The following is an 18,824-nucleotide window of genomic DNA, read 5'->3' as shown; positions in this document are numbered from 1 at the left end:
CTTTCGCTACGCACAGTTTTTACGATGGCATTTCCAAACAAATTGCAGCAAACACTAAAAGTAAATTACAGTCTGGGATCTTGCAAAGCAATGCATTTAAAATACAACAATCACAAGCAAAAACATCTCGTTTAACATTTCAGCCCAACATTGTGCTACACTGAGCGGTATTGAAAACAAAGTCGAGAGTAAAGTATTCAAAGTGTGTGTGTAAATCAGTGATTTAGTCATGGTGCCGTGTGAGGACTGGAAACAGAGAGGGTGTGTTCAAGCTTGTGTGAGGTGGAGCTTGATGTGTGAAAGTGAGACTACATGTGATGTTTAAATGACAAAGGGCAGTGGCTCTCTATTGGCAGGAAGCCTGAACATATCCACCGTTCAAAGTCTCAACTCAGATAACCAGGTAATAGACATTTACTAATACATAGGGATCAAAGGAATAATTCACCTAAAACAAATAAAATAATAATTACTCGCACTCCCATCGTTCCAAACTCAAATGCTGCTGCTTCTTTTTTTACAGTGGGGAATTTAAGAATTTTCATGTTTTTTCCCTCCAATAACAAATATGGTGCACAAACCCAATGTAATACTCACTTTATATTCCAACTCATCTGAAGCCATATGATCCCAAATTATTGACTCAATATTCCTGAAATAGTAATTAACAGGTTAAAGGGATAGTTTACCCCAAAATGAAAATTCTATCATTTACACACCCTTAAGTTGCTCCACACCTGTATGAAAAAATAATATACTTTGAAGAATATAGGTAACCGCACCATTGACTTCCATTGTATGGGGGGGGGGGGGGGGGATGGGGGGGGGAGGAGGTACAAGTCAATGGGGTACATCAACTGTTTGGTTACCTATATTCTTTAAAAAATATTTTGTTTTCAACAAAAGAAAGCAACTCATACAGGTTTGGTGCAACTTGAGGGTATTTAAATGATGACAAATTGTTGTTTGGGTGAACGATCCCTTTAACAGCTCACTTGAGGCGACTGATTTCAGCGAATAATGACGTTCATCTCATGAAGCAAATGTATAACTTCAGAAATATCGGAATATTGGTCATACAGGCTTTTTTTCCTCAACAGTCATGATGTCATTAGGTGTTGATGTCATGCATGAAGATTTATCACCAAAAAAAATCCACAGCAAAAAAGAAAGGTTAGGTTGAAATGACTTGAAAAATGAAAAATAATAATAATAATAATAATAATAATTGGGGGGAGGGGGTAACTTCCTTTAGAGTAAAAGCCCAGGTATATTGTCCTTTGTAAATGCAATACCAGACTTGCAGGAAGAAAAAAAAAATGAATATTTTCCTTATTTATCCATCTACTATACACATACCAGAAGGGCTTTTTTTTATCATACACTAATCAGCAACAATTTGTGCAACTGTTAAATGACAAGCAGCTGGAGACACTGTAAAGGTATAGGTGCACATATATTCCCATTACAAAACAGAAGCAAACATACATTTGCACACATTCTTATCAATGACAGACTATGACAAACATGCCAGTTATAACTTTGGGAAAGCAGTCAAATAGTCCCCTGTGTCAAAGTGATAAGAGCCTTTCCTCTTCCACTGCATGCACAGCCAGTGTCTCAAATGCACACGTCACACATTCACACTCGTTGTCAGGCGCTCTCATTCAATCCGGTCCAAATTTAATAACAAATGTCTCTTCTGAAACATTCCAGAGGATCCAAAACATAAAAAACCTGCAGAGTTGGCGTCCATGTTTGTAGCTGCAGCAATCGGAGTGATCAAAATCTGCTCTGTATCTCCTCCTTGTTGGTTCAGTGCTCCTAGCTGGACAGGTTCTGCTGAGGACACTTTAAGGAGCATGGGGTTTAAAAAAAAAAAAAAACACACACCTGGGGAACAGATGAGGGGCTATGGTTAAAAAAAAAAGAGTGAACGCAAGAGTATGGAGAGAAAGAGGAAGGTGAGTGTGTGTTCATACTCACAGGTCAAAAGGCTATAACAAGCTGTTTCGTCCATTAGCGTGAGGCACTTTGGATCTCATTTGTTGCTGCATTGGGCCAGACTGCAAGAGGAAGTGACACAATCAGGTTATCGGCATGAAAAACATGCATAATTATTAACGAAAAGTCCACAAACAGAAGTTCACTTTAAGACATTCAATGAAAAATTATTATACTACTAAAAGTATAGTTGTGTTTGTTAAAGTAGTCATAAATGACCATTTGATTCCTCATGATGTTTTGAGGTTTGTTTGTTTATCAATTTTTTAACACCATGTTAGCATTGAGGCTATATACATGGCAAACACAAGGTCAATATCACAATCCATAAAATTTAAAATATTAAAACATTTCAACTTGACATAACATAGAAAATCTAAAATTAGGGATGCACCGATATGAACATTTTGGCCGATACCGATAACCGATAATTCTTTACATTTGAAAGCCGATAACCGATATCTTGGCCGATAAATCTAAATTAAAAAAATGTATATACTTTGATAGCCTGTATACATAAACAAAAGGCTCACCATTAAAAGCCTTGTCTCAAACACTTTTAACATAAATCAAACATATACAATACAGTACAGCCTAGTTTGAACCAGTGTAAGATTCCTTAACTTTTGAAATAAATTTTACACTCCTATGGGCAACTTTCTTTATTAAAAAAATGGTAACACTTTATAATACGGTTTAATTTTGTTAGCATTAGTTAGCATGAACCAACAATTTTATAAGACATTTAAGAAAGTTGTATCTGTTAACATTAGTCAATGCACTGTGAACTAACATGAACACACATATTTTATTAACTACTATAACAAAGGCTATTGCTCTCTGTTAGTTAATGCATTAACAAATGAGACCTTATTGTAAAGTGTTATCAAAAAATCTATTGCCTAACAAAAAATAAAATACCTAAATAATGCAAACAAGTCATTGGATAACATTGGGCTGCATATAAAGAAACGAAATGGATCAATAAAATGGAATCGCCTCTGCACGGACAATAAGGAAATTATTTTTATCAAACCATATCGTTGATGAAAATAATACGAGAACAAAATAATGGTAGTTATTAATTATAACACAATATTTTTGAAAAAAATTAAACATTTTTAATATTACAGTGATAGTAAAAATCTTTAATAGCTTAGTTACTGTTTCAAATTACATTGCTGTGTGAGCTGCACGCGCTGAAGCTGAAGAGAACGAACGTTAAACCAAATCGCTTTGCTAGAAGGTTAATCAACTCAACGGTTGCTGAAGAATGCAAACCCAAAGAATTTACAAATGTATTACAATAGTGAATACAATTATAATTATATGACAGTCCCAATCATAGCTTTTAATGTTTTGCATTGTTGTTCAATCTGCGCGTGCTTAAGCTGAAGAGAACGAGCACCGGGAAACTGAAGAACTTTTCTAGCAGGCTGTTTAAATCCACGAAACGCATCATATGTGAGATTAATCAGATATTTATTTTACATCAACTTTATATTACGACTTATCTGCACAAAATGATGTGAATGCACAATCGAACTTGTGCTGGTCACAATGTTGTAGTAGCCTAATCCCTGTTCTGGACGCGCTATTCCCACAACAACGCGCTGAAACACGGCAACTAAACCCAGAGAATTCACAACGTTTTATTACAATAGTGTTCTCATTATAATGGCATGTATATGACAGTCCCAATTATAGTTAGGAATGTGCATTGCTGTTTGAGCTGCGCGCACGCTAAATAGGCTATAAAGATGATCACCGGTACAATGAAGCGCTACTGCATCGTTCATTAACTCAACCAAACGCATCCTATATTAGATTAATAATATAGGATAATATATATAATAATACATATATATATACACAAAATAAACATATTACAACTTACAATGGCACAGAATGCTGCGAATGCTCAAGAGAACTTGACTATGCTTGTCATGAAGGCTTAACTCCATAGATGCGCTCTTTCCACAACAACGCGCTCGTCGCGCTGAAACACTGGCGAACAAGAATTCACAACATTCTTTTACAGGCGTTTTTATTATAATGTTATGAAGCCTATGTGACAGATTTGTGCTGCACATGTTGCACTGAACTGTATCTTCCTTTTCGAAGTGAATCCAATCATTCAGAACCATCATGGCGAACAGCGCGCATCTCTCAACTGAAGTAAATAATCTATTATCTATCGGCTTTGATATATCGGCCAAATTTTCTTATCGGATCGATAACGATAACATCAAAAAAGACCATTTATCGGCCGATATCGATATATGGTCGATGTATCGTGCATCCCTATCTAAAATTCATTCTGGTGATACATTCGGAAATATTCCATGTAAAAATGTTTCTGAATAAAAGCATTTTCTAGCAGTATCTTTAATATTCTGATGTTTTGAGGTAAAAGAGTCTGATGTACTAGGAAAATACAGTACCTTTCAGAATGCAAAACCTTCTTCTGTTTCAAATAAAGAGTCCATCCTAAAGGATCCCAACATTAAATTGCCATATTATGCTGAAAGGTTCTTAATTTTGTTTTGGAGGTCTCCAACAATATGCATCCAAAATAAATTTTTTTTTTTTTTCATAATATAGATTGTACATCACCTCATTTCTCAAAGAGTCTAAAAACATTTCGTTAGAAGATTCGGTCTCTCTAAACACCGCCTTTCCAAGATCCTACTCTGCTCTGATTGGTCAGACGGCCTAGTCGGTTGTGATTGGTCACAGCGTGTGTCAGAAACGAAACGCCCAAGCGCCCATATCTGAATTTCAGCTCCAGAGGCTTCCTCAGTGCTCGGTTTCTCTGTATGTATTCCAGCGCAAGTCTTCATCCTTCACAAACCAAACTCTTCTATGCTTCAGCAACAACTACAGATTGAGTCTGTCAAAGTAGACGCTGTTCGCGAGGAGCCAATGAAGATGGTTGGCTTTATGCAAATTTGTTACATTGTTACGTAGGTACGTAAAAAAGTTAACGACTCGTTTCAGCAGTTCAGAAGCAATTCTTTCTTTTAGGAGACAATTACTTTTATTTGTCGTGCACTTTGATCTTTAAAACATTGCAAAACTTTTACAAACAGCTACATTAAAGGTAATATCTGACAAAAAACTGAAATTATTATTATTATTATTATTATTATTATCAGAATGACCCTGTGCCGTCTTTGTAAATAAAGCTTTTGTTTATATGGCATACTATTGCATAATAAATGCAGCATAAACTAAAAGTTCACACTTCTAAAGGTGGAGCTGAAAAAACAAAGAAACCTACATCCTTCATGCAACAACAAGCCTGTTTCACACACAGAGCTCTTCACAGCGTCACACCCATTGTTACATCATGTGTCTCGGGAACACTGAATCTTACAGCAGAACGAAGAGGAAGTCCATTTTCATTGGGTCATTCTATACACAAGTTCCCAGCACAACACAAAAGAACAGAAACACAAGGGAAAACCCAGCGAGTCAATCACCTGTTCAACACTCGGCGCATCACGTGGACTATGAAAGGCTGATATCAACTAATACCACTTATCACAAAAAGATTCAGCTATCAGCACAGTATTTTTAACAGGTCCAGTCTTTGCTTTGATAAAACTATTAAAGCCGCCATTGAATAAACTGCTCATTTCTTAAAAGGTCTGGAGTGAACTAAGAGCTGTACATTTTGCAAACCACACATAAAGCTGAACATCGCCACTTAAAAATCAATCAATGACCACTGCAAAGACCTTGACGAACATTTCCTCATTTAAAGAGCTCTTTTCTGGCTCTGACGGGCCGCACGCCAACATTCCTCTGAGCAAGTTGCAGTCTGCTTGATTCTGCCCAGGTATTCACATTCAGTGCCGCTGTGAACTGCAGGATTAGGTAACTCCTCACCTATCTTATTTGACAACACAACAGCCCAATGAACACAAGCTAAGATCTCACACGAGTCCCACTTCAGGTTCACATCTTACACATGCACCAGGTCTACTTTTTTCAACCACACATGCTTTGTGAATTAGATTTATATGACAGAATAATAATTTTATTTATTTATTTATTCATATTTATAAACCTAAACTAAATACAAATATATTACCCCCTAGCTCATTAAATTTATGATGCCTTTACATAATAATAATTATTATAATAAAAGTTAAAAAAAAAATACAACCTAAAAAAAACTCAACAGAAAAGCCCCGTTCACACCGCCAGCGACACGCAGCGACAAAGCAACATGATCCCATTCATTTCAATGGATCGCTGGCGACTTCCGGCGAAACGAGCGACATTGACCGTTCTGTTGCCGACAGAATGTGGGCGTGTCAAGAGACAACCAATATATTTTCGCGAGCGACAACCAATAGGAATGAAGCCTTTCAGTGGAGCTCACGTCACCGTCTCGAGTGCAGGCAGGACAGAAGAGTTAGAGGACGATTTCACTGTTTTAAATGATTTGACTGTATATGGATATAATAAAATGATGTATGGAAAAGAAACTGTCGACAGTCTCAGTGAGTTTAATTCATACATTTATAGTTTGAGTGGTGTAATTTTATGATGCAAGTTTAGTACTGCTGCAGTTCGTTTTAAAGTTTCCCCTGCATTATGTTGACTATTAGAGCCAAGAAAATTGATTATTTGTCAAATTCGAATGACTTTTAAGTAATGTATGACAGTATGAGTGAGTTTAATTTGTTGATTGATAGATCGTTAATCTAGTTAATTATTTAATCCACTGAACACTGCTGTGGTAATATAAAAACACTCTCCCAACAGCATACTGCTTCTTTTGAGCCTAATTCCTAGTCAAAGTAAAATTATATAGTTGTACATATCACTTGTGATGGTATTTTGTATAGATATGTACAAACGCCCACAAGCGACTTCACAGTACAGAGCCGAGCAACATAGGCCGTGTGTCCACCAAAGCGTTTTTTCACACAGCTGGCGTATAATTCCAATTGTTTTCAATGGCAGAACCGCGTTTTTTAAACGACATGAGCGTGACGAGGCACTGAGCGTGTATAGAGAGCCTAAGTCCCTCCCCTCTGCTTCCAGCTCATGGGACCTTATTTTGGGGAAAATTTATATGGTAGTCAATGGCGAGAGACAACTTATCTTTTTATTCCGTCTGAACTGTGCCCTGAATTACACATATGATGTTTTTCAATTTAAAAGATAATTATGAAAGTCACAGTTTTTCATAAAACAAAAGAGTAACATTTAGTTTTATGTGAAAATCACTCAATGAACTACATCTCTCATCTCGCAATATGTACGTCACCAAGCTCGTATGTGTGCAGTCTGGTACAAAACACACAGGCATGACGACGTAACGGTACGATTATAACGTTAGACTATATAAAACATGACAGACGTTAGCTTCAGTAAAGTTAGCTTCATTCATTGAGATTAAAGGTAAGACGTCACATACGCGCCTTTTGGGTTTGTAGTCTTTGTAATTACGTATTTTCACAGTCTTATACCTCAACAGTTTTACATCAAACTTGGACTTTGACTTTAAAATGTATCTTTTAAATTGACAAACATCATATGTGTAATTCAGGGCACAATTTAAACGGGATACAAATGTTTGTTGTCTCTCGCCATTGACTACCATACAATATTTTTTCCGAAATAAGGTCCCATGGTGGTCCACCGGAAGGGGAGGGACTTAGGCTTTCTATTTAACGCTCAAGCGCTGAGCGCCCGGCGTTTTTTACTGGTCGCCGAGAGTTGAAAAATTTTCAACTTTGGGTAAAACGCTGTGCTCATCACTGTCACTTTTTACAAAGCCGTCCAATCACAGTGTAGGAGGGGCGGGACAAATATCACACCGACCAACTGTCACAACATTCTTTCTGTACAACGACGTCAACCAGCAGAGCTAACCGAACAAACTGGATGAAAAATACATTTTTAGTATTAAACAAATTATCTACGAAATCAGTTACAAGTAAACTGTGCTGCGGAGATTCAGTATCATAGCAACGAATCTTCTCAACTGAAAAAACGCAGCGCTGCCAAAACGCTCTCAAGCGCCCACAGCTAGGCGTTTTCAGCAGAGCACCTAGCGTTTTCAGCCGGCTAAAAACTCTTTGGTGGACACACGGCCATACAGCGACAAAGTCGCTGGCGGTGTGAACAGGGCTAAAGAGTAGTGCTTTAAGCTAGTTAATTATAAAGTTTTAACATTTATGATGTCTTTGCATATTAATAAAAATATTTGTGTCATTTTTTTTAAACTAAAATAAACAAATTGGAAATATTATTGCTCCCATGCTTTTTAGAATTCTTAATATTTATGTCTTTACATAATAATAATACTAATTGATAATTATAATAAAAAATTCCACTAATAATAATAATAATAATATTCTTGATTTTAGTTTAGTTTATTTATTTATTATTATTATCACTATTCTAAAGAAAAACTGAAAGTCTTGGCAGGATGACCACTTTATTGGGAAACGTCCAACATCCATGTCAAGCAGTTAAACATGACATGCTCAGACAACTGGCAGGTGCAGCGGGTGTGAGGGCAAAAACGAAAAGGAAAGAGGGCAAAAGAAAAAACACAGGGATTTTCAAAAGGTTTGACAGTGAGTGTTGGGTGTATTTGTACAAAAATCTCCAGCAACCCTGTTAGCCTGTGACATACTGGTATGACCCAGCGGTTTAGTAAAGAATCCATGAAGAAGCATTAATTCTGTCATTGTAAATTTATTATAGCCATGTCATAAACATTCAAATGAGTAAGTCCCACTGTACCAACACAATAAAACATGTCTTACCGGCTGCATGCCATCTGCCATTTCACCAGAGCCTATGTGTGTAAGATGAACGAAATTTGTGGGCTCTCCGATCATGCTACGGTCAATTCTCCTTCGTTTCTTCTTCTGTGAACATAAAGGCTTATATTAAAGAAAGTTCAGCATAAAGATACAAAGCACATGATTGGAAGAGGACTTAAGCCGAAGGTGTTCAAAATATAAGTGTAGTGAGTGATCTCAAAGCCTGTCATGTGACCACACAAGTGCCTGGGTGATATTACACAAAAAGTCCCCAATGAAATCTATTCCTGGATATATACTGAAGATCCTAAAAATCCCCAAATGGTATACAGTTTACTCAACGGTTTCTCTTTTCTTTCCCATATCTCGCTTATATGGTAAAGTTAGTGAGAGATTATATAAGTAAATCTTAAAAAAACCTTGCATCAACAACAACCAGAATAATTATTTGATGAGATCATGTGCCATAGGGGTGTTGGCATACATGCCATTACTTGTCTGCCCACAGTGAAGAAAGTGCATTTAACAACACAAAGCACTGGATTTATACTGTCAAGCATCAAATATATCTTCTAGACTCATCTGAAAACTCACACTATAGTTTTGAAACAGACCAGAGATCATTTGATGTCAGTGTTCAGTTCATTTGACTGATGTAAAAGTGTACAAGTAACCGCAACAGAGTCTGTTTGGAAAGCTCTGTGTATGGTTCATGTCAACTCTGGTACAATTCACAATTGGTATGAACTATCCTAACTCACAGAAGTGAGTTGCTATTGATTACATATTGATACATTTGCAATGCATGTTAATAATAATAATAAAAAAAATATTATTACATAAATAATACTTTCTAAATAACAGTAATATTCTAATTAAACAATCATCACTATGTCAAATGTAATAAATACTTCGAGGTACAATTTAGACTAAAATAGGGCTATAAATATTTATTTTTAATTTATGTATGATGATTAAAATGATTAAAATATTTTAAAACATAAATATTTATTTCTTAATAATAATTTAAAAAAGGGTCATGACATGAGTAATCAAAATTGATCTTCTGACATATGAGAGATCATTATAAAATCCTGCAAGTTCCATTATAAACATTATCCTCCTCATTATAAACAGCATTTATTTAATCAACCTCCAAAAACGACTCGTAATGATACTGCATGATCGGTGACATTACAAGGGCAAATACATTGGCAAATGACTGCCGCCAGACTTCCACAAATATTTATTCCTTTATAATATATTTATATAAATTTAAATAAATTAAAACAAATAATAATTAAAAAAAAAAATTTAAATCGCACCATATGCCTCACCCACTGGCATTCAGTTGCTTAATGGCTGTCATTTGAAGTGAACTTTGCATCAAAATCAAATAGAACCCATTATAATCACTAACGCTGTCTACAATGGTTACAGTATCCAGATGCACGTTCAGTTTCGGACATATTCACACACTTGAGTCTGTCGACAACAGGACAAGTAAAAGGGCGAAGAACGTTCACTTTGATGTGTCTCGTTTAAACAGCTCATTTGCGTCTCTCGATCCCAGCGTCAGGAACAAATGGATGGTTTATATTAATGCTGTCCCGGATCACATCAGAGAATTATATGTTTGTTCAGAGCATTTTGTTTTGTAAACTAGGGAGTGTAATAATGATTATACGCAAATAAACTTTTGTTGAAAGTAGAGCAAATTTAGTTAATAAATACTATGATGAAAAATGTTTGTCGACAAGCTTTTTTCCCCATGACTAGACTATGATGAGATGAGAATAAGGTGCAACATGCAATATCGTTGACGAAAGAAGACCAGACTAAAATGTAGATAAAAAATAAAAAATTTTACCAAAATCTCTTTTTACGTGATACGTGCTTTCATGTTTGCAGCTGCCAGATGTCAAGAGTTTAAATCCCCCAATCAGAGCTTTTCTGTTAAAAGAATACATTTTCTGCCCAATGTTTAGCGATCTCCATTTGAGATATTCTGCTTAAATAAGTGTCCTTCAGCCAGTCTGTGTTCCGTCATGAGCCGCTTGCGCTCTATGCTAAATCTGCGATCAAAGCTTCTCAGTGATGAACTGTAATAAATCCAAACATGGATCTCGACTATATTGTTTACGACTGCTGATTCAATGCACTTACCCAAACTCTTTGTGGCAATACAAAGTCATTTTTGCTGTTGCTTTAACAGAGTATGTGTATATATGACAACAATCTTTGTGATTATAATTTTTAGCAAAACAATCATTATTATTTAACCATTATTTAGTTTAAGTTTCATTAACTAAAACTATAAAACGCCCAGACATTTAGTAGACTAAAACTTGACTAAACAATAACAGGACAAGGTTGACTAAATATGATAAAAAAAACTAAAAAGTACATTTTACAAAGGACTAAGATTAAATTAAAAAAAATAGCTGACAAAATGAACTAGTTGAAAGATGAAGAAGCCAAATGTATTGGATCTGATAGCAGCTGCATCACAATCGGTAAGTAAATGATTTCATAAGGCTTTTTATGGATGTTTTCAAAACACTTACGCTTCACTATTGACTTCACTTTCACACGTGCATTAGCGAATGTTGATACGGCTTACTATGCAATGATGCTAGCCAAGTCTTAAAGGAGTCGCCCCTTAAAAACAGACCATTTCAGACGGTGTCAGAATGAGGGTTAAAAATAATCCTTTTCCCACATATTTGTTTGCTTTTGCACAAAAAAGCAACAAAAAACTATTAACATTAAGTGAACCTCAAGAAACATTAAAATAAAAAATCCATGTCATGACCCCTTTAAAATAATTAGTCAATATGACAAATTCAATGAGCACTTGGAAGGTACTTTTGAATAAAACATGGCTATAGATATTTCCTTTTAGTTTATGTACAACAATAAATTAATAAATAACAATAACAAATGCATTGTTCCTTTTAATCTATATACCTTTTATTAAAAAATAAAGTGCTAATTAGACTAGGCATATTGTTGTTAATTAGCCTATTATTTAATAAGAAAGAATACAATTATTAATATTATTAAGAAAGAACGAACGAAAGAAAGAAACAATCCAGTGTGAAAACTCCATAAATGCAAAACTCTTATGTAACTCCAGACATCCTTCAAAGGTGTTTACTTTCATAATCTGTATAGCCAATGGCCCATAGCACATGCTTTAGTCCTTATCTGAAATACGGAGACACTTAAAGTAATCATTTTATCCAAATCAGTTTAAGAAAATTGCTCTTGCACTGGGAAGTAGTATTGGTCTGTATTACAGATGCCCACTGATGTCTAGCTCCCCCACCACCACCCAACAATAGAACAAACAAGAACCTAAAAATAAAAAGAGGAAGGAGGGAGGAAAAGAATGAGCACTCCCAGCTTGGAGGAGCCAGCTTCCCTTCAGAACCCCCTGTCATTGTTACAGGAGACCATGGCAATCCTGGGTCACTCATCATTGGCTCAGAACACCAATCCAGATAAAACAACCTGACTAACAAAGATTGAACGGAGCCAAATAATTTGTCAAATGCATAGCTATTCTTAAAGATAAAAACATGATTCTTTTACTTACAGGAATGGTAAAAGGTACATTTACTCATTTTTTCCAACCTCTTTACTTTGTTTTGTTCAAGCAACACAAAAGGAGAAGTTAAAGGGTTACTTCAGGATTTAGCATTAAGATTTGTATTAGTAGAAAACCAGTAGTATTTTCGAATTACCTTGCTTCCCCCCCTCATTTCCCCCTGATATGAGAGATTTATGTATTTTTAGTCTGGAAAAAATCCTCCGATGACGCAAAAATCGTCATTTTGCGTCATCGGAGGATTTTTGGGCCAGAGGCTTAAAACTACAGCCAGTACTAGTAGCTAGTTCCGCATGTTTTCACTACGCCCATATGGGGCGGGATCTCACTCACAGAAAGTAAGATATTGTCAGCCATCTTTCTGTAGAAGCTAAGCTAACAGGCTCTTGCTCTGTGTATAAAGTTTGTATAGTGGGCTAATCACGATAGCGGAAGGTAACGTTAGTTTAGAAGTTGAAATGACAGAAGGGGATTTCGAAGATCAGTTGCGCGAATCTGATGCTCGCGGCTACCTGTACGAGCCGCAATACAGCGATGAACAGTTGCGGGAGATGGAGGAACAAGATGCGGCCGGAGCAGCTGCTGCAGCAGGGGAGCAAGACCTGACTCGAGCCCGGCCAGACTCCAGCTGGGGCGGACTGGAGCTGTCAGTGCTCACGCTGTGCGCCTATGGAAACAGATAGAGAGTCCTATTGCTGTCGCGAATTTCAACGATCCCATTTTCTTCTGGACGAGATAAATTGGAAACGCCAGCCAAAGCCCGCAGGGACAAACGGACGGCTTAGTGTAAAGTGAGTAACGTTATTTGGTTTGTTTTTCTTTTTTTTACCAAGACGTAATGTACAGAGTTTGGACACCCGGCATTATCACAATGTTCTTCCCTCGTAACGTTAGTCAGCTGAGCTATTGTTGTTATATTTACATCTATGATAGTATACTGTGTGCAAATAGTTCGCATTGCTAACGTTGTGCTTACTGTTTTGTAGACAATATCGCCTAACAGCCTATCGTCACTTTATGGAATGGTTCCAGCAAGGCGAGCGACTTGGTAAAGACTATCGTCTCGTTTTGCCCACCTGTGTTGTCCAGGACATCAGACGGAAATATCCAGCTCCTGACTGACAATACTGTGAATGAATATAAGGAAACAGCCGAAGCTCTGGAAGAGCTTTGAGTGTAAAAGTGTTAATATTAATTTTAAGTTAATATAAAAGTTATAACTCCCATCGGTTGTGGTTCTTTTTATAAACCTTTAAACCTTTACTGTTACTAGAGTATGTATTAGCCTAGAGAATGTGTGGAGAAATTTTTCGGATACTGCCGCCTGTAACCGGTAGGCGTGGTTTGGGAGTGGCCTGGCCTCGTAAGGGCAGCAAAGCAAGTGCATTCTGGGAGTTGTTGTCTTTCAGCCACATGAGTAAAAAATACATTTTCTGCCTTTTCTCAGTCTAGAATGCTTCAATTTAAAAAATAATTTCACATTTCTACTATATAAATGATCACTATTAAATACACATTCATGTTCCCAGAGCTGAAGTATCCCTTTAAGCAGAATGTCCAAACTTTCTCTTTTTCCAATGAAATGAAAGTAGACAGCCAGGGATGTGCCAACAGGCTCATAAAAACACCATAAAAGAGATCCATAATATTGTATAACTCATGCTCTATTTTCAAAGTCTTTTAAAGCCATATGATTATTTAGTGTGAGGAACAGACTGATACTTCAGTCATTGTTCACAGCAATAACGTTTGAGGTCACACCTGGTACAACACATCTTGTGGCATTTGAATATGCACAAGCACAAATGAGATTTGAGAGCTAAAGTGGAAAATACAATTTTTAGATAAAAGTAACATATCAAACTATATGGCTTTAGAAGACTTGGAATATAGTATGCGAGTCACGCAATACTTTTATGGTGCTTTTTGTTCATTTTGGAATCTGACAGATGGTGGTCACTTTATGAAAAATAGCAGCATCATTCAACATTATATTAAACTTCTTTCGTGTTCTACTGAAGAAAGTCATATGGGTTTAGAATGACTCTGACATTAGGGTAAGAGAATGACAAGAAGTTTAATTTTTGGGTGAACTTAACAAAAACACATGACGAATTAAACAAAAAATACATTGCATGCATCATAGACTACCGTTCAAGATTTTGGGGTCAGTAAGGTTTTTTAAAAGATTTTTAAAGAAGTCTTTTAAGCTCACCATGGCAGCATTTATTTAATCAAACAAAATCCGAGTTAAAAAAAGGAATGTTGTGAAATATTACTACAATTTAAAATAGCCGTTTTGTACTTTAATATACTGTAAAAAAAATAAAAATAAAAAAAAATAATTAAATTTCTGTGATGGCAAAGCTGAATTTACAGCATCATTACTCCAGTCTTCAGTGTCACATGATTTTTCAGAAATAATTCTAATATGCTGATTCGCTTCTCAAGAAACATTTCTTAATACACTTTGAAAACAGTTGTGTTGCTTAATATTTTTTGTGGAAACCTGTGATATATAGATTTTTTTATTTTTAAAGAACAAAAAGTTCAAAAGAACAGCATTTATTTAAAATAGAAACATTTGTAAATGTCTTCAAAGTCACTTTTGATCAAATTAATACATAGGCCTAATTGCTAAATAAAAGTATTATTTCTTTAAAAAATTTCTTACTAACCCCAAACTCTTGGTCATAATAAATATGCATGTATGGGCACATTTATCAGACTTCCTTCACATGCGAAGTGGTTCGGATCCATGACGCTACCTCTACACATCCACCCGTTCAATGACAGAGCATTCTTTGTCCATCTAGGTTTCACGTCTGGCTTCACTCTCCTAAACACATTTGCACTCCTGACAAACTCCTGAGACTATCTGGGTCACATTCACATCAGCTGAAAGGTTTCTTTTCTGTCCTAGACCAGCGTGAGTCATTCTTCGCGTGATTAGCGAACACAACCCTTGCATGAGCCACGGGGAAGGCCAAATTAACGAAATTAGTCCAGATGTTGATCTCAAAAGGAACTTGGTATCTATACCTGTCACTCATGCAGATTCTTGAAACCTAAGTTTTATTGTATTAGAATGATTTATGATGAAAGTCTGGGAAAAAAATATAAATCTCTCCAAATGAGGCACTTACCGGAGGAGGTTTGGCTACCACGCAGCAGCCGATCTTATGCCAGAACGCACTCATCTCCGGCGCGCACCGGTTGGATTCCCCCCTCTCTCTCGCCACCCTGCAGGCCGTTTAGAGACGAGATAGAGAATCTAATCCTCAGCACTCAGTGATATAAGCCGTGGCAAGTCCAGAAACCTCTGTCCTGATCACCAACAAAATCCTTGTAGATGTCTGTGCTTCAAGTATATAAGACCCCTTAATTCCCTCAGCTATTCTGGGCCCCTAATTTCCAGTTGATTCTGTAGGACTGTGGTGTTTATGTCAGGCAGTGATGTTGCAAACAAATCTGTTTGATTAAAGAAAAAGAAAAAAAAAAGATTTTAATGAAGTATACACGATCCACCATACAAGCACACCATAAATTTAGCATACCACATAAAGACTGATGAAGCAAATAAAACCAGTAAAACAAATACAAGATCTTGACCAAAAATGTATGCCCCCATTTGACGGAAATAAACATTGTGATGTTATTTCCATCAAGAGTTTCATCAAGGTCTTTTATTGACAATCCAAGAGTCAAGCACTCTGTAAAGTCTACTCCAGCACATCCCAAAAAGGCTTTCAAAGAATTTAAGGTCTGGAGTCACAGGTGCCTATTCATGTGTGAAAATGATACTTCATGCTTCCTCCCAAACATTATTTCACAGTTTGAGCCTGATGAATCTTTACATTATCATCCTGGAATATGGCCATGATGTGTCTTCCAACATGGTTGTTTAAGAAATGAAAAGCTACTCTCTCCATCAATTAGGGTTAGAAGAACTGTTGCCAAACATATTTAACATGCCAGAAACATAATAATCAGTAATCACTGATTATTCACAAATTCACAATGCAATAATGACCAAATCATAGACTCATAAGCATTTTTTTTTTTTTGGCTGGGCAGTGTTGGTACTCCAAATAACTTTTAAAAAAATCTGAATAAAAGCGTAAAAATAAAATTAAGTAGATGGCAGTACCGCCCATCATGCAGTAATATCATGACATTTCCACATATATCATTTGGTAATATGGTAAACATGGTAGGCCAACTTTGATACAATTGTACTTAATATTTAACATATTCATGTAGGCTAGGTATTAACATGGTACTCCAATAAATTTCAAAGAACAGCATGGTGGATGTTGAAAAAACACGTAATAGTACCATGGTAGTTTATAATAAATTAATAAATTAGTTAATAAACAAACAATATTAGTATAAATCCAAACCTTGTAACGGGTTCAAACAATCATAGGGCCCTTTTATGCTGTCTAGGAAGGCAGTTCACTATTTCTTTTTAAAGACACACAACCGCTTGCTTGTGCACTAACACTATAATGTGCAAAACCGTTACAACTAAGAGAAATACACGGAAAATCGGTGTAACAATGGGCAACAAACGTGTTAAACTGACAGCTAACGTTACTAAACACCTAGAACGAGTTCGGTAAACGAGGATCAACGATTTACAAACGTTACAAACCACTCAGCCGCAAGCAGAAAAAAACAAACAGTCCGGGGGAAGTTAGGTAAAACACTAAACAGTGTCTAAAAGTTTAGAAATGTTTTTCCCCTCATCGACTAGTTTTAACTTGCAGCACCTCGATGATTAAGTTGTCAGAGAGTAATCTGACTAAAGTTAACTTGACTATCTTTCTCGTCTTTATTACTCGAGCACACCAGCGCTGTTCTTATTCAAACTGAACTGTTGCTACAGAAAGTTTGGCACAACAATCCAACTCGACACCGGGCCATGGTAGCGGCTCAAATGAATTAATAAAGTTCAACAGAGTATTGGAAAAAGTTATTTTTCCTCATACGTTATAGAAAAATAAAGAAATATGCTTACTTCCTTACATGTAAAAGAGAGTCCCAGTGAAGCGCCTCTTGTGTGTAGAGCCGAGGGTGGAAATGACTCTGTGTTTCCCAGATCACTGAGGTGTGGTTGAAGTTTCCCCCATTAATATGAGGAAATACTTCAAAACAGAGACCATCAGCGCCACCAATGGACTACTGATATAGACCCAGAAGACAAAAGTTGGTGAATTTAGTTTTTTTTCTTCATGTCATTACATTGTTAGAGCATAAGAAACAACTGGGGAAAAATATATATATTTTTACTCAAATGTTTTACTGTGTCCTCTGTAGTCGCTATACTTGGACACCAGGACTCGTTTAAAAAGGAGAATGTTATTTCATTGACCAATCAATTTTTAGGTTTAAGGATTTTTTTTAAACCAATCTTTGTATAAAAATGATTCTTAACTATGTTATGAAAGATATTATTGATTTACATTTTACTTTGTGCAAAATGTGGGTAAACATGCCGATAAATATGCTTTAAGTCCTGGTGTTCTCAAGACGTGTAAAATCAATGGCCTGTTTTGTAACAGAAAGACATATTTTGATTAGAAACCACATAACATTTTCCTGATATGTTGATTTATGACCATAAATTTGAAAATTAGTCACATTTAAATGATAATTGCAAAATATTATCATATTTCCATAAGAGTGCTAAATTTGATGTCAGTCATATTTAAAGACCAATAAGTTGTAATGGTGAAACCTCCAAACATTTGATATCTCTGAAAAGCCCTGAATGTGCTCTTTACATGACATCCAAACTTAAAATTGTGACATGTAAGTTGTCAGAGAAATTCATTAAAATATAATGTCCACTACAGAGGACAAAAGTATATTCCCAATATATCTGATGTATGTAAACATCAAATTTAAGAAACACATAAACATATCTTTCTTTAATCTATAGATTTTTTTTAATCTGATTTGTCAATTATCTTGTGAAATTTAAGAGGTTTATTTAGATTCATTTCCTCCAAATTGTTACTTTAGTGCGTTTAAATCTCTCATAGTATTTAGGATGGAACTGCTGAGATTTCCCAGTTTGCCATTTCTCACTATTTAAAAGCAGTAAATCACTGTGCACTTTTGCAGTAAATTGTGTATTAAACATAATGCAGTTATAACATAAAACAATAGCATAACATGTATTTTTAATGAAAAAAATATATAAAATGTTTATTAAAACATGAACAGCATGAGCTGTTTGCCAATACTACATTGGCAAAAAAATATATACATTTTCATAATGTGACTGCATTTTATTTCAATGCAAACGTGCACATGACCCCGAATTAGTGCGTTTAAATTAAAAAATATAGCAATCTCAGCAGTCCAATCCTAAAGAGGGATTTAAATGGTAAAATAACAAG

The 18,824-nt window shown here is 35.9% G+C and overlaps 1 protein-coding gene across 2 annotated transcripts; it reads right to left on the bottom strand.

Annotated features, from left to right (window-relative positions):
- Positions 1-1,352: 1,352 nt before the first annotated feature.
- On the bottom strand, positions 1,353-17,580 carry cdc42se1 (CDC42 small effector 1). Of its 2 annotated transcripts, XM_077217821.1 has the most exons (5): positions 17,446-17,580; positions 15,561-15,885; positions 8,802-8,906; positions 1,987-2,066; positions 1,353-1,893 (listed from the first exon to the last, which is right to left on the bottom strand). In XM_077217821.1, the coding sequence occupies exons 2-4, from the start codon at positions 15,612-15,614 to the stop codon at positions 1,998-2,000; spliced, it is 228 nt and encodes a 75-aa protein (XP_077073936.1). In that variant the 5' UTR covers positions 15,615-15,885; positions 17,446-17,580; the 3' UTR covers positions 1,353-1,893; positions 1,987-1,997. The 2 variants fall into 2 exon arrangements, with proteins under 2 accessions (XP_077073936.1, XP_077073935.1); XM_077217820.1 differs by lacking the exon at positions 17,446-17,580 and having other exon boundaries at positions 1,758-1,893; positions 1,983-2,066; positions 15,561-15,742.
- Between the last annotated feature and the right edge of the window lie 1,244 nt (positions 17,581-18,824).

This window comes from Siphateles boraxobius, unplaced genomic scaffold, assembly GCF_051911475.1.
Source record: "Siphateles boraxobius isolate OS27281-9 unplaced genomic scaffold, OSU_SipBor_1 12, whole genome shotgun sequence".
In the NCBI taxonomy this organism is placed as follows: domain Eukaryota; kingdom Metazoa; phylum Chordata; class Actinopteri; order Cypriniformes; family Leuciscidae; genus Siphateles; species Siphateles boraxobius.
This window is presented reverse-complemented; position numbering and strand designations above follow the sequence as displayed.

Bases quoted from the DNA above. Each gene is read 5' to 3' on its own strand.
- cdc42se1 (XM_077217821.1), bottom strand. From the start codon at position 15,614: ATGAGTGCGTTCTGGCATAAGATCGGCTGCTGCGTGGTAGCCAAACCT. The intron at 8,907-15,560 runs GTAAGTGCCTCA...TTATGTTCACAG, and splicing joins TGGTAGCCAAACCTCCTCCG to AAGAAGAAACGAAGGAGAAT. The intron at 2,067-8,801 runs GTAAGACATGTT...TTCCTCTTGCAG, and splicing joins TGGCAGATGGCATGCAGCCG to TCTGGCCCAATGCAGCAACA.